Source organism: Onychostruthus taczanowskii, unplaced genomic scaffold (assembly GCF_017590055.1).
Source record: "Onychostruthus taczanowskii isolate IOZ18803 unplaced genomic scaffold, ASM1759005v1 scaffold91, whole genome shotgun sequence".
In the NCBI taxonomy this organism is placed as follows: Eukaryota; Metazoa; Chordata; class Aves; order Passeriformes; family Passeridae; genus Onychostruthus; species Onychostruthus taczanowskii.
This window is the reverse complement of record NW_024507105.1, coordinates 2,723,822-2,738,685: the sequence shown is the minus strand read 5'-3', so window position 1 is coordinate 2,738,685 and position 14,864 is coordinate 2,723,822. Positions and strand designations below refer to the sequence as shown.

The following is a 14,864-nucleotide window of genomic DNA, read 5'->3' as shown; positions in this document are numbered from 1 at the left end:
GGTGTGTTTTTCTCTTGTTTCAGCCAGGGCTTTCCCCATGTACAGGATAGTCTGTGTGGCAGTTTGTTGAGCTCCCCCAGCACCATTAATGGTTTCAGTTTTAATGAAGGGAAACTTATGTATTTCTTCATCCTGTGAATAACTTTGTGTAAGCTTTTCCAATTCATCAGAGGGGTACAAAGATTTACTAACCCACTCTGGTCTGGGGCATCTTAAATTGATGGCCCATAGTTCGCAATTTTTTTGTTTCTAGGTGGTTTTTAAATGTTTAGTTTTGCTCATCCACTTCCTGGACAGCCAACTGAGGCAACAGGTTAAATTTCCCTTTCCACCAGAACTGCTTCATGCTCAGCAGCTCACTGTGAAGGTTCCTTTCCTATTGTTCCTGCAATGATTTCTTTGACTCCTGTAAAAGTCTTATTTCACTTGCAGATCTCTGAATTGCTAATCTCTCCTTTTGTGCAACCAAGAACTGACATTAGGAGGGGACAATCCCCATTTGGTTTGCCCTGGGCAATCACTCCTCTTCAATTGGTCATTAACTCACTTTGGTTACAAATTAAGAGATGGGCTGTAGTTGGAGTCCCTGTCCTTCCTCCTATACTAAATGGTTGCTGGTAATTTTGTTTATTTGTTCTTGGTGTGCAGTGAAGGAATTAAACCCAACCTCTGAATTGCTTCCCTCAGGAAGAGGGACAGTATTAAGTGTCAAACGTAGAGTTTTGATTCTGCAGAGCTGAGATTTTCAATAATGACTGTCCTTTCCTCCTCTCCACAAGTACAAATGAGCTGATTAAGATGAGTGAGTCCCAATTTAAGTAAGATCTGGGGTACTCATTCTCACTGACTTAGAAGTGAATTTGGTTTACCAGTTCTTACAAGGGTGTGTTTCCTCCTCACTTTAGGAATCCGCGTTAGTAATTTCATTTCTAATAGTGAAGAGAGAACAGCAATAGTACCAAAGGGTGGTTTAATACTCTACTCAGCATCCCTGGAATGTTCAAAAGCTGAGTGGATGTGGCACTTTGTCATGTGCTTTAGAGGACATGGTGGTGTTTGGTTGAAGGTTGCACTTGATGATCTTGGGAGTCTTTCCCAGCCTTACTGATGGTGAGATTCCTGTCTGATATTGCTGCTTTGGACCAGCTGCACCGAGTGCAGTGGGCTGTGCTCCCTCCCTTGTCCTGCACATGGGATTGCTAACTCCACTTGCAGCTGTGGAGCAGCTCTGGACAGCCCCTGGCTCCTGGGGAGGATGTGCTGAGCACACCAGCAGTGCCTCTGGGACACTGAAGGGTCACTGCACATCGGGCTGCACCCACAGGCTGGTCTGGCCAGGCACTACATTCTTGTTCCTTGGCACTTGTGAGAGTGTACAGCTGTGCACAGTACAAAAAAAAACCCCAAAAAATGTTATTAGAATGGTGTTAGTCTAGTGGAGGACAAGAGAGTTTATCAGAGAGCTGGGGCACATCACACCTGAGGAGAAACAGGGAGAAGACAAAGTCAAGAGGAGGGATCTGCCTGAACTGGCCACTGAGGGGGAGTCAGAGACAAGTTAGAGCCAGATCTCTCACAAAGGTGTAGGTCATGGCTTAAAATAAATAAAAGGAAATAAATATTCACAATGAAAACACAAGGGAGGTTGTGGCACTGCAGGGAAGTTAATCCACCCCCTGTCTGGAGATAACCACACTTAGTGAGAGAAGAGCATGAGCAACCTTGTCCTACTTTGATCTTAGCAAGGGTTGGACCTCCAGAGGTCCTTCCCAATCTCATTTTCTCTGTGGTTTGATTATACTCTTGCTGTTCTTTCACAAGTGTTTTCCCACAAGGTGTGTTTTCAGATTTTGATACCTAATTGGTCCCTGAGCTTTGACACAGTGAGGAAACACAGGACTGTAACACCCTGCCACTATTATATAAAGGAGCTGAAGAGAGAGGAGATTTTTTTTCCCCAGAAATCAATTGTCAAATTAAGTTCAGGAGGAATCGAATCAGATTCAGAATACTCTTTGTAGCATCCTGGATTGTTGTGGATATACTGGTAACTACCTGGAGCATTTCTTAGAGTTCTTAGAAGGTATAGTTTTCTGAAGAATAGGGAAAGTTTTAAGGAACATTGACTTGGAAAACAGAACTTTTAATCTTCAAACTAAGGTAAAAGCCTTTAGCTGTTACTGAGGGAGTTTCTTTGTTTAGGAAACCTCTCTCAGCTTCCAGATAATATCAGTCCATCTGTGGTATTGAAAAGTATGTCCTATATTTAGTATGGTTAGTGAGAGGGAAGTTTTGTATTGTTGTTTTTTGAGAAACAACCATAAGATGATACCAATAAACTCCTGTGTTTTGCTGGGAAAAGGGCTCTAAGGGGAAAGAATTTATGGGAATAGTGCATTAAGAAGGGTAGTACCATCCCAGTTTATAGCTATCTTTTTGTTGAACATTTCAAGAGGGATATTTGAGTGTCTTGTTTGATATGAGTTATCAGCTAAATAAGATGGGCTTGCTTTTCCTGGAAATTTATTGTGTTATTGTTTACTTCAGCCATTCAGAAATATCTGCAATGAGTCTGAAGTGAATCTAAAACCAGATTAAAATATCCAGATAACATAATAGATAACATGAGTGCAAAACAGGACAGGTCTCTTTTTAGGGCAAGGAGGGCTGGTGTCGGGGAGGAAGAGTTGAAAAACCACAGATGGGCCCTGGCAAACCTGCAAGAACAGACTGTGATTGAAGGGCACCAGACAGAGATTTCAGGTTTCACTTCAGGAGGTGATGGCATAGTGGAGTAGGGCAGCAGTGCCACAGACAGGGTCACTGGACAGAGCACACTGAGCTTGGGTGGGGGGCTGTGAGAAGGAGGGGTGCTTGGACACAGGGGCTCTGAAGAAGAAAGAATGTCCATCAGCATCAGAGCTGATCCACTGGAGCTGTAGAGCTGAGGGTAAAGAAACAGCCAATTTCCTCACAGTTGTTCCCATTCCCTCTCTCCCACTGGTGCTTGCTGTGGCATCCAGCACTGCTCTGTGCATTTTGCCTTCTCTCACTCAACAAAGTTGATCCAGAACCCTCAACTTTGCAACAATGCTGTCTGGCTGGCCTCTTCTCTGAAGAGTCTCTGCCTCTCTCTCGTCTCTTCTTCTACCTCCTATCTTTTTCCCTGTCTCCTTTTAACTGCAGAAACTTTCTCTTTTGCAATATTAATGTTTCCTTGAACCAATCTAACATGCTTCAGAGTCAGCAGAGTTCTCACTCTGGACATTTGGCTTTTTTTTTGTTTGTTGGATGGTGGATGTTGTCAGATCATTCAGAGAGACCCAATAACAGCTTCTGCATCTCTCTCATGAGGGAACTGTAGGAATTTTGACTGAATTGAAGACAGTCTTACAAATGGAGCTTGGGACCCCTTTTACATAACCAGGGTTTTTAATATGTGGTTACTGTGGCTGCTGCAGTCTTTTACAAGAAGTTTGTTGCTGATATTGCCCTGTAATGTTAGCAAAGCCAAACTGACACATATTTAGTTGTTTTCCAGCAATTCCCAAACCATGTTTTTTCTTTTTCTGCCAGCAATGATGTCTCAATGAACCACACAACTGTAGTGGAGTTTGTCCTCCTGGGACTGGCTAACAGCCGCTGTTGGGAGATCAGCCTCTTTGTGCTCCTTGGCATTGCCTATCTCTTGATCCTGCTTGGAAACATTTCTGTCATCAGCATCACTCTTACCAATAACTTCCTTCAGACCCCCATGTACTACTTCCTCAGGAATTTTGCCCTTTTGGAAATCATTTTCACCTCCACATTCCTTCCCAGCACCCTGTACAGCCTCCTGACAGAGAGGAAGACGATTTCCCTGCCTGGCTGTTTCCTCCAGATGCTGTTTTTCTACTGCCTGGGCACCTGCACCCTTTTCTACATGGCAGTGATGTCCCTGGACCGCTACGTTGCCATCTGCCACCCTTTGCACTACCCAGCCATCATGAACAGCAGATTTTGCCTGCAGCTGATCCTGGGCTGCTGGGCAGTGACTTTTCTCCTGATGTTTCCCCCCACCATCATGACAGTGCAGTTGCCATTCTGTGGTCCCAATGTCATGAACCACTTTTACTGTGATGCTTCCCTGTTGTTGCAGATGTCCTGCACAGACACAGGCTTCATCGAAGAGCTGATGTTCATCATACTCATCATCATCCTCCCTGGCACCCTGATAGTAACTGCTGTTTCTTATGGCTGCATTATTGTCACCATCTTGCATATCCCATCGTCTGCAGGTAGGAAGAAGGCATTTTCCACGTGCTCAGCTCACCTCATGGTGGTGATGGTGTTTTACAGCACGTGCATTTACAGGTACATCCGCCCATCCCAGCGAGGTGGGAAGGACTCTGACAAAGTTCTGTCTTTGTTCTTCTCTGTGCTGACTCAGACTCTCAACCCTTACATCTACTCACTCAGGAACAGGCAAGTCAAGCAAGCTTTAAAGGAGAGAATTCTGAAGTTTTCTGGCTCCCTGAGGCAGATGTGAATGGTGGAGTTTTGTATTTTCTGGGTCCCCCAATGCTGGAAGGAAATGAAGGAATCTGACTCCATGTTCTTAGAAGGCTAATTTATTATTATATTATATTATATTATATTATATTATATTATATCATATCATATTACGCTATACTAAAACTATATAAACTATACTAAAGAATACAGAAAGGATACAGACAGAAAGCTGACAGATACTAATGAAAAACTCATGACTCCCTCCAGAGTCCAACACACCTTGGCCCCTGATTGGTCATTAAGTAAAAACAATTAACATGAAACCAATGAAACAATCACCTACTACATTCCAAAGCAGCAAAACACAGGAGAAGCAAATGAGATAATATTGTTTTCCTTTTTCTCTGAGGCTTCTCAGCTTCCCAGGAAAGAAATCCTGGTGAAGGGATTTTTCCAGAAAATATGGCAGTGACAGTGGAGTAGCCCATCCAAGTATCTGAATTGTTTCCTAGATGTAACATCTGTATTGTGAATTAAAGATGTTGATTTCAAATGGTTTATGATTTCTAGATGTTATGTAATTCCTCCTGTTGGGAATGAAAATATGCCAGCACAGAAAGGATTTTCTAATCCTCTGTTACCTGGTGTCAGCTTTGCCTCAGCATTTTCCCCCTTGCTGGGATGGGTTAGCCTTAGTGAGTAACCAAATTCCCACTCACACCTTCCATCCCACAGTGAGAAAAGAGGAAAAACAGAAACAAAAACTCTCACAGATTGAGATAAAGGCAGAGAGATTTCCAGGTTCTATCAGGAGTGAAACATACTGGATTTGGGGAAAACCAGTGTAATTTATTGCCAACTAAGATAGCTGAGATTGTGAGAAACAAACTTAAATAGTAAACACCTGAATAAACAAATTCATTCATTCATTCCAGAGTACTCCAGCGCTGTTCCCAGCACACAGGGGGTGTGGGGTGGGGTTTCCCCTCTGCTGTTTCTTTCCTCTCACACTTTTCCTCTGCTCCAGTGTGAGTTCTCCACAGGCTACAGAGAACACAATGAGATACCATGCCAGAAAGCAAGTTCAGAAATACCATTCTTATTAATATTTTTGTTTTTATAACTTCAGCTTCCACGGTGAAGGGATTACAGTCACTACATACATACATACATACATACACATACATACATACATCAACAGAATTCCTTGTCCTCCCTCTAATTCAGTAGAGGATAATCCTTGATCCCAAGCACAATTGATGGAACATTTTGTTTCAGTCTTAGCTGTAAATGCATTTCCACATTTAGGGCTGGCTTTGGCTGTGTGTAGTGAATCCAGGAATCTCCACCAGTAATTTTTACAGCTGTGTAGATAGTCAGAGGAACTTGGAGCGGTCCTTTCCACTTTTGCTTGAGAGGTTCTTTGCTCCAAGTCTGGGCATATCCCCAATCTCCTGGACAGTGAGAGTGTGGTTGAACACCCAAGGTCACTGATGATGCTAAAACAATAAACCTATGGAAGGATGAGAGTGTTCTTTCCCAAAGTTTACCAAACTCTCTCAAATTGTGATTCCTTCCTGTGTGTTTTCCCTGGGTATAATTACAGCCTGACATTGTCTCCTATAGAGGATTTCATGTGGAATTATCTTCTCCTTGGATTTTAGCTGAATTCTAATTCTCAGCAATGCCAGGGGAAGAGCCTGTGGCCACTTGAGTGATGCTTCCTGTCCAGTCTGGCCCGTGGTCTTGTTGAACCTCATGGTGTTGGTCCTTTGGACACTGACTGTTCTCACTGCTCTTTGTGTGTGCAAAAATATTTAATGTAACAATTGACACCAGATCCCTGGAAGATCACTTTTTCATAAACAAATGATAGACAACAGATACCAATCCCTAAAAAGAAAAAAAAACCTACAAAAATAATAATGAGAGAGGAGATAAGAGGGAGAAGAAGATAAATGTGTAGTTATAATAATTAACATTGCATTAAAATTAAAAAAAAATAAAAACATTTCTTCTCATTATTTCCTTCAGTACCTGTTGTATTTTAACCCAACCCAGTTTTAACCCAATTTGCCTGAATGGTGCTTAGTTACCAGCACTCACTCCCCCAGGGAGGGTGGGAGCAGAATTGGAAAAAGGTGAAAGAGTGAGATAAGAACAGTTTAATCACTGAAATATTGTAAAATATAATACTAACAATGATAATAATGGAACAGAGAGGGAGCAATAAAGCCCAAAGGAATCAAGGTGTGCACAGCACAATTCCTGTCCTGACCAAAGGCCAGCCCATCCCAGAGCAGTGACCAGTGCCTCCCAGCCAGCCCTGCCCAGTTCACATACTGGGAATGTGTTCTGGGGTGTGGAAGATCCCTTTGGGCAGCTCAGCTCAGCTGTCCTGGCCCTGCTCCCCCCTGGCTTCTCGTTCTCCTGCTCACTGGCAGAGCCTGGCAAACTGAAAACTTGATTGGAGCGAACACTAAGCCGTCCACGTGTTATCATATTATTCTCATACTCAATCCAAAAACACAGCTCTGCTGCAGCTACTAAGAAGAAAATTATCTCTGTGCCAGCTGAAACCAGGGCAAAATAGCATTTGATGATGAAATGGTCACCCACTCAAGAATTCCCCTCTCTTCCTTTCTTCTTTAGATTGATGATTTCTAAATCATAGCTTGTGTCTGTTGGCCAGAGTATCAACATTCTCTGACCCTGCAGGCTTCAAAAAATATTGCCAAGGGAGGAAAGTCATACCATTCCTTATCTTCCTCAATGTTATTTTCTGGGTATTTCAGATTTTTATAAAGTTTGGTATCCAGAAACGTTCATCGATCTTTACAATTCTTAGAAAATGTGTGTTACAGTTTTCACTGGTTGTATTGGTCCTGTGTGGTTGCAATACATGGTTGTCAAAACATCCTGCTGCAGTTCTGTGGGATGCTTTCCAAAACCAAGGAAATTATTTTGTTACAAAATTTGCAGAAGGCAAAATGAAAAATACACAATGATCTATCACAGATTACTGTCTGGAGAATGTGAAAGAGCTGCTTTAAAAGGAAATAAATGGTAGAACCAGGCAATGGTAACAGTGACAGTGTCATCTTTCCTCTGTAATCTCAATAAAAGTGATGATGGATTAATGATTAAATGTAGTTCTTGATGCTTTACAGTCTGTGATGTATTTCTTCTTGACTTTGATGGGAAAAGGGGAATGTAGAAATAAAACAGTCACTGCAGCATTTCTGAGCCTGGAATTTGGGAACATCCCAAATTCCATCTTTTCTCTTCCTCCTTTCCTTGTTTTTCCACCTGCTTTTCCCACCTCACTGTAACTACACTTTTTTAATGGAGTCTTACTAAGTGTCCTACCAACAACTAGGACTCTCAAAGCACTGAATAATCTTCTCAGTTTTTTACACTGTTGCTACTCCCTACTCCACTGCTCATCTACAGTCTGACAAATAGAGAAGTGAAGGACACTCTGAGCAAAGTGGTCAAGAAATGTGAATATTTCCTAAAGCTTAGGGAACTTACACATTTTTCCCCCTAAAATACAATAGAAGAAAATAACGTATTTGAGAAAAGCTTCTTATTAAATTTTTAGCTCTCAGAGCCTGTGACACCCTTGGCTTTTTACTATCAAATTGGCTAATCTGAGTGGTTTTAACTGCCCAAAGTGAGAACAAGGCACTTTTCTGTGGGAAAGGGTTCTCTCTTTATGAATTTCACCAGTTGCCTGGGTGTCCAGTTCAGATTTCATCTACGCAGTGATTCCCCACATCAGCTGATTGCAATCCCACTCCTCTGCACAGTGACCAATTTCACTCTATCAGAGTTGTTAAGGACAGCTGAATCTTTAGATTTAAGGAATAATTTTTTTTAAACAGCTAAAGATAGGTCTAAAGATGAATGAATAAAATTCAGAGGGAACAATCCAATCTCCTGTTTAAAGTAACTATACCAACATGACTACAGTTGTCTCAGTGGGTGTGAATGCTACACAGCTGCAAGTGGGAATATTTTTTCAAAAATTAAATTACATGTGAAAACTCTTAACTGCTTCCACACTTTTAGACATTTCATATTCATATTTGTTTGTAATTGGCATCTCATCAGTTTTCAACCATTTATGTGAACTTCAAAACTTTTCTAGGCCAAACACTGATGGCAAAAGTCAACATGAGTTCTACAGCCATGCCTTACCCAGCATCCTCTTTAAGGTTTATCTCACTGAGCAGGGAGGGGTGTGCTAAAGCTCTGCTGGAGCAGAGGACAAGGCCTGGGCTGCTGCATTAAAACCTGGATGTTTGAATGCAGGGCTCACCCAGAGAGGGTGCAGGGAGGGAGCTGGGAGCTGGGGTGGCTGCTGGGCCCTCAGGGGGTCGGCAGTGTGGGTTGCAGTCACTGTGTGTGTTGCAATGTTGCTGTCACTGTGTTGCAGTCACTGTGCACTGCAGTGACAGTGATACAGTGAGAGTGTTGCAGTCACTGTTGCAGTGACTGTGTTGCAGTGACATTGTTTCACTGACAGTGTTGCAGTCATTGTGCATTGCAGTGACTGTTGCAGTAAAGTATTGCAGTAACAGTGATGCAGTCACTGTTGTAGTCACTGTGTATGTTGCAGTGACAGTGTTGCAGTAGTGCATTGCAGTGACTGTTGCAGTGAGTGTTGCAGTAACAATGGTGCACACTGTGTTGCAGTGACGCTGTTGCAGTCACTCTGATGCAATCATTGTGTGTTGCAGTGACAGTGATGCAGTGACAGTGTTGCAGTCACTCTGTTGCTGTGACAGCATTGCAGTCACTCTGTTGCAGTCACTGTGCATTGCAGTGAGTGTTGCAGTGAGTGTTGCAGTGACAGTGTCGCAGTGACAGTGTTGCAGTCACTGTTGCTGTGACAGCATTGCAGTCACTCTGTTGCAGTCACTGTGCATTGCAGTGAGTGTTGCAGTGAGTGTTGCAGTGACAGTGTCGCAGTGACAGCGTTGCAGTGACAGCTGACACCTGCAGAGCAGGCTGTGCCTCTGCCCGAGGTTTGCAAGAGCAGGTTTGTGTCCGTTCCCTCCTTTGCCCTGCCTGGGGGTGGGTTGCTGACACAGAACACCACCTTGGCACTGCCTGGGCCCTGCTGCTGGATTTCTGAGAGGGAAGGTTGGTACAGGAGAAGTTGGAGGCTTGCTGAGCTGTCTGTAATCAAAGTCTGTGAGTCTGTGCCTTAATGAGCCCTGCTGGGAACACTTTGTCCAACTCTGTTTCTGCTCTCTCACCTCGCACTGGGCTCTATTAAAGCTCCCAGTAAGTTTTTTCCTGCTTCTGCCTTGTCATTTCCTCAAGGCACCCTGCCAGACTGTGCCACAGCCACGAGGAGCTCGGAGCTGGTACCACAGTCCTGCAGGGGCTCATTAAAATCTGACAGGCATAATGAGCTCTGTGGTTGTTCTTGTGCTGGAAGCATTGTGTGGTTAATTAGGGAGGTCCCAGCTGTGTTTCAGTGAATACCTACAGCTTAATTTCTCTTTGTCTTTTGTTCTAATTACGTGTGACAGGGAGAATGGAAATGGAAACATTTTAATAGGGAATTAGTCCTGTTTATACCCTGGTGGGAACCAGGCACAGAGAGGAAAATATCTTTGGAATCAAGCAGGGAGAGACCTGACTCAAAGTTTGATTAATGTGCTGGCAATAAGACAGTTCTTATTCCAGCCTCTTCTCCTATTACTGCAACCCACAGCAGTGCCTAAGGCTTTGTTTGCAAAGCCTTTCTCTGCTCTAATTAGCACTACCTTTACCTGCTGTACTAATTATACACAGAGACAGATGCAATATTCATCACCATTGCAAAAGGCTTTCAAGGCCTTTTAAAATTATTGAAAGAAAAAAATCTTAATTAACAAATAATGTCATATATTTTACTCTGACCCCCCCTGCGCTCCACTTTTCCCAGGACATGGATCCTGAAAAGAACTGGCTCAGTGAGGAGATGGACAGGTGATAGAAATTTTCAGGCACAATTAGAATCAGAAATATTTAAACAATGAATTCGGAAAAACTGAATATCAGTCTGGAAATCATTATGAGTCCTGACACTTAGATGTCTGTACTGGGGCCTTTTGCAGTAGTATAAGGCTAATAGTTTTAAATTAAGACAGTAGATAAACCTCTTAGTTATTAGACTATGTATAAAGAAGATGATTAGCATCTTAATTATTAGATTAGATATAAAAAAAAAAATTTTGACGATGAGAGTGTCAAAACAATTAAATGGGCTGCCCAGAGAGCTTTAGATGCCCCACCCCTGGAAACATTCAAGGTTGGATGGGGCTCTGAGTAACTTGGTCTAGCAGAATGTGTCCCTGCTCATTGCATAGGGGATGAATTAGATGATTCCTTACTACTCAGATTATTCTAGGATGCTGTTTCCAGTACCTCGAGGGAGGTGATCCTTCCCCTCTACTCAGTACTAGTGAGGTGGCACCTGGATTACCATGGGCAGTTCTGAGCTCCCAGTAAAAGAGAAACAGATGTGCTGGGAGAATTCAACAAAGTGGCATGGAGGTGGTGAAGGGACTGGAACATCTCTCCTACAGGGAATGCCTGGTACAGCTGAGCTTTTACCCTGGAAAGAGCAGGTTGTGGTGGGATATTATCCATGGATGTAAGTCTCTGAAGGTAGGATAGAAGTGGGAGACATACACATTTATTTCAGTGTGGTGTGCAGTGACAGGACAAGAGCCAATGGGCACAAACTGACACATGAGGGGCTCTGTCTGAGCATCAGCAAACACATTTATCTGTGAGGGTGACCAAGCACTGGTACAGGTTGGCCAGAGAGGTTATGGTGTCTTCATGCTCGGAGATGTCCCAAAAACACCTGGAACTGGTCCTGAGCAGTCGGTGCTTTAGGTGGCCATGCTTGAGCAGGGGCATTGGACCAGACAACAACTGAAGGTCCCTTCTCACCTCGACCATTTTGTGTGACTCTAGGGCAGTGTCAGTGTGCAGCAGAGTAGAAAACAGCTCCAATTCATGCTCTGGTTGCTCTGGTGACCATCTGCATGCAGGGTTTCCCATCTGTGATCAGTGGCAGACAATGTCTTCAGGGTGGGGAAGGCTACGGTGGTTTGCAGCACAAAGGTGGGGTGATACCACCAGAGCAGGAAAGGGAAGTGGTGGTGAGCAGGGATGTGGTGGTGAGCAGGGATGTGGTGGTGAGCAGGGATGTGGTGCTCAGCACGGTGACCTCTGTGAGAACACACCAGGGGCTGCCTTCACGCTGCTCTGACACCAGACACAGGCAGTTCCAGAGGGTGTGATTATGGACCCACTCTGAGCCAGGGTTAAGCCAATCAATGAAGCTGGTGGTGCCTCTTCAAAAATAAATTTGTAAAAGGGCAAAATGTTGCATGGCAGTGAGCAGTGAGGCAAAAGAGAGTGTGAGAAACAATCCTGTGAACAGCAAATCACCGAAGGAGAGGGGAGTGCTCCAGGTGCCAGAGCAGATATTCCCCTGCTGTCCTTGGGAGAGACCATGGTGGAGCAGGGATTTGCATTTGAAGGATTTGCATTCGCAGGGATTTGCATTTGAGCTCTGCTCAAATCTGCAGGACCACAGTGAGATGGAAAGGAATAATTACATTGTCACATGTAAAGAAGGATGAAAATTTGACAAGAAAGTTTAACAGAGATGTATACTTGGCAGAAAGCTCTCTGAATGTAGAACCTGAGAACGAAATAGAGATGGAAGCAAGTTTTGATGTAGAAAAATAATAGATGTGTAAATTGAGGTTTGCTGAGCAAAGGTTATGTTGAGTTGGAAAGAGATTTTATGACTTAGAGCTGACCACAAACAAAAAGATGTTTTTTACCAAGCAGAAAGATACCACAGGCAAACAAGACATGTCAATGTGGCAAGTAGACAAAAGGTCTAAGAATTTTCCACTGCAAGAAAACTGAAAAACAACTTTAACTTTAAATTGTAAAGTACTAACTCATGTGATTAGACAGTCTTGACCATAATAATGGTAATTATAGTATTTATGATAGGCTACAGGTAAAAGTAAAGGTATTGATCGGTTGATTATGTATTCAGGTGCTCAGCAAAGAAAAGTATATCATGCATTGTAACCAAAATTAAAGGGTCTTCAGACTTGTCTACAGCTGGAGCTGACAGCTGTAGCCGTGACTCTGTCACCCACGACCCTGGACTGCTGTGACATCTTGGATACAATAAACTGCATTTTGAAGAGCCACCTGAAGTCCTGCATCTCTCATCTCAGGCTCCTGCTGTCACACACCTCACAGTTTAACCCCTGACAGAACACTTGCAATTTCCCTCATTTCTCATGTCTTTTCCCAGGCAGGCAGCTCTGCTGCATCCCGCGTCCGCTGGCGAGCACAGCCCTGGGACCGGGTCAGCCGGGAGCGTGACAATAAATAAAATAAGGGACAGGTATGACTGGAGTGTCTGAAAAACAAACAAAATAATAAAGGGAAAATAAAGGAAAATATTTTCCTTTTAATAAAGAAAAAAAAAAAAGACGTACTAACCATAAATGCACAAAAAATGCATAAACTGCACACTGTAGGGAACTCCTCCAGAAGACAATGAAATGAGGCAAACTCAAACTTATATAGAGGGCAGGGAACCAATGAAGAAAGAGAAACAGAAACCATACCTTATATAGAGCACAAGACTAACCAATCAGAAAGCAGGGTTCATAACATAACCTTCTATGGAATAACTTAATCTGCATAACTGCTCCCATCATTCCTTTCTTCTTACCCTAAGGTGTTTATCCTTTTCAGGGCCTGAAGCAGTAAAGTGTCCTTGAATTTCAGGCCTGGAGGGATTGTTTTCTCTGCCCAAAATGTGAAGACAGTTAACACTCCATATGGAATTTAGAGTTCCACACTATGCAGTACAGGATTTGAAAAATATAAAACTCAAATCCTAAGGCATCATGGCACACATTGGCTACATGAAAGGGAAGAAGGTGATGCATCTAGAGAGGGGCATTATGGGGTGGAATTTGGGTGGAAAGGGCTTTTATGGGGTGGCAGATCAAAGACAATCTCTGCAGGACTGGATGGAAAGTGTGGAGTGGGCATGTGCCAGACTGTGGGCCACCCTTGGTCCTTTCTGGCCATGTCCCCATCCTCTTGACACCCAACTCTGAGACATTTATATGCATTTAGGAGATTCCCTCCCATTCTTTCCTTCTGAGACTGAACAGGCCCAGCTCCCACAGACTTTCCTCATCAGAGATGCTCCAGTTCCCTGAATTAATTTTGAGGACCTGCTGGACCCTCTCCTGCTGCTCCTTTCCTTTCCTTTTCTGAGAGACCAGGCCTGGACATAGCATCTCAAGTGTGCCTAACCAGGGCTGAGCAGAGGGGCGTGATCCCCTCCTGGACCCTCTGGCCACACCCTTCATAATGCACCTCAGATCCTTTTGTCCCTCCTGGCCCCAGGGGCACACTGCCAGCTCATGGGCAACTCGTCACCCACCAAACAGACTTTCCTCATCAGAGATGCTCCATTAATCATTTGGTGGCCTCAGCTGGACCCAGCTCCTTTCCTTTCCTTTTCTGAGAAAGCAGGCCTGGACACAGCACCCAAGTGTGCCTCACCAGGGCTGAGCAGAGGGGCGTGATCCCCTCCTGGACCCTCTGGCCACACTCTTCCTGATGTGGCCAGGATCCTTTTCTCCCTCCGGATCCTTTTGTCCCTCCTGGCCCCAGGGGCACACTGCCAGCTCATGGGCAACTCGTCACCCACCAAAACCCCCAGGTCCTTCTCTGCAGAGCTGCTCTCTGGCAGGTCAGCCCCCAGCCTGGTACTAGGGGTTATTCCTCCCCCAATGCAGGACCCTACACTTGTCCTTGCTGAACCTCTTTAGGTTTCTCTCTTCCCAACTCTCCAGCCTGTCAAGGTCCCACTGAATGACAGAACAGCCTCCAGTTCTGCATCATCAGCAAACTTGCTGAGGGTACATTCTGTGCCTTCTTAGATAAATGATCAGAAAAACAAAACAACCTGAAAGAAGTGCAGCAGTTCCTCACACAAGTGATCAGGCTTGTCTCTGCAAGACTGCTTTTGCCTCAGCCATATTTGACATTTTCTATCCCATCATCACACCACAAGGGCACCTCCTGGCCCAGTCAGATCTGATCAGCTGATCCAGTGGGAGAAAGTTTCCAATTCAACCCACAGACATTTTACAGGTGTAAAGAAAATGCTTCATCTGGGGTTCAAGGAGATTGAAAGGGAGACAGGGTGTAAACAGGCTGGCTGGTCTTTAGTCTGTCTAAGCCTCCTAAGAGGGGTTCAGGTTGGTACTAGAAACCCACCTGATCTCCCCTTGCAGGTG

At 44.1% G+C, this 14,864-nt stretch overlaps 1 protein-coding gene across 1 annotated transcript; it reads left to right on the top strand.

Annotated features, from left to right (window-relative positions):
• Positions 1–3,589: 3,589 nt before the first annotated feature.
• On the top strand, positions 3,590–4,528 carry LOC121347561 (olfactory receptor 49-like). Its single transcript, XM_041426275.1, has one exon. The coding sequence runs from the start codon at positions 3,590–3,592 to the stop codon at positions 4,526–4,528; it is 939 nt and encodes a 312-aa protein (XP_041282209.1).
• The last annotated feature ends 10,336 nt before the right edge of the window (positions 4,529–14,864 follow it).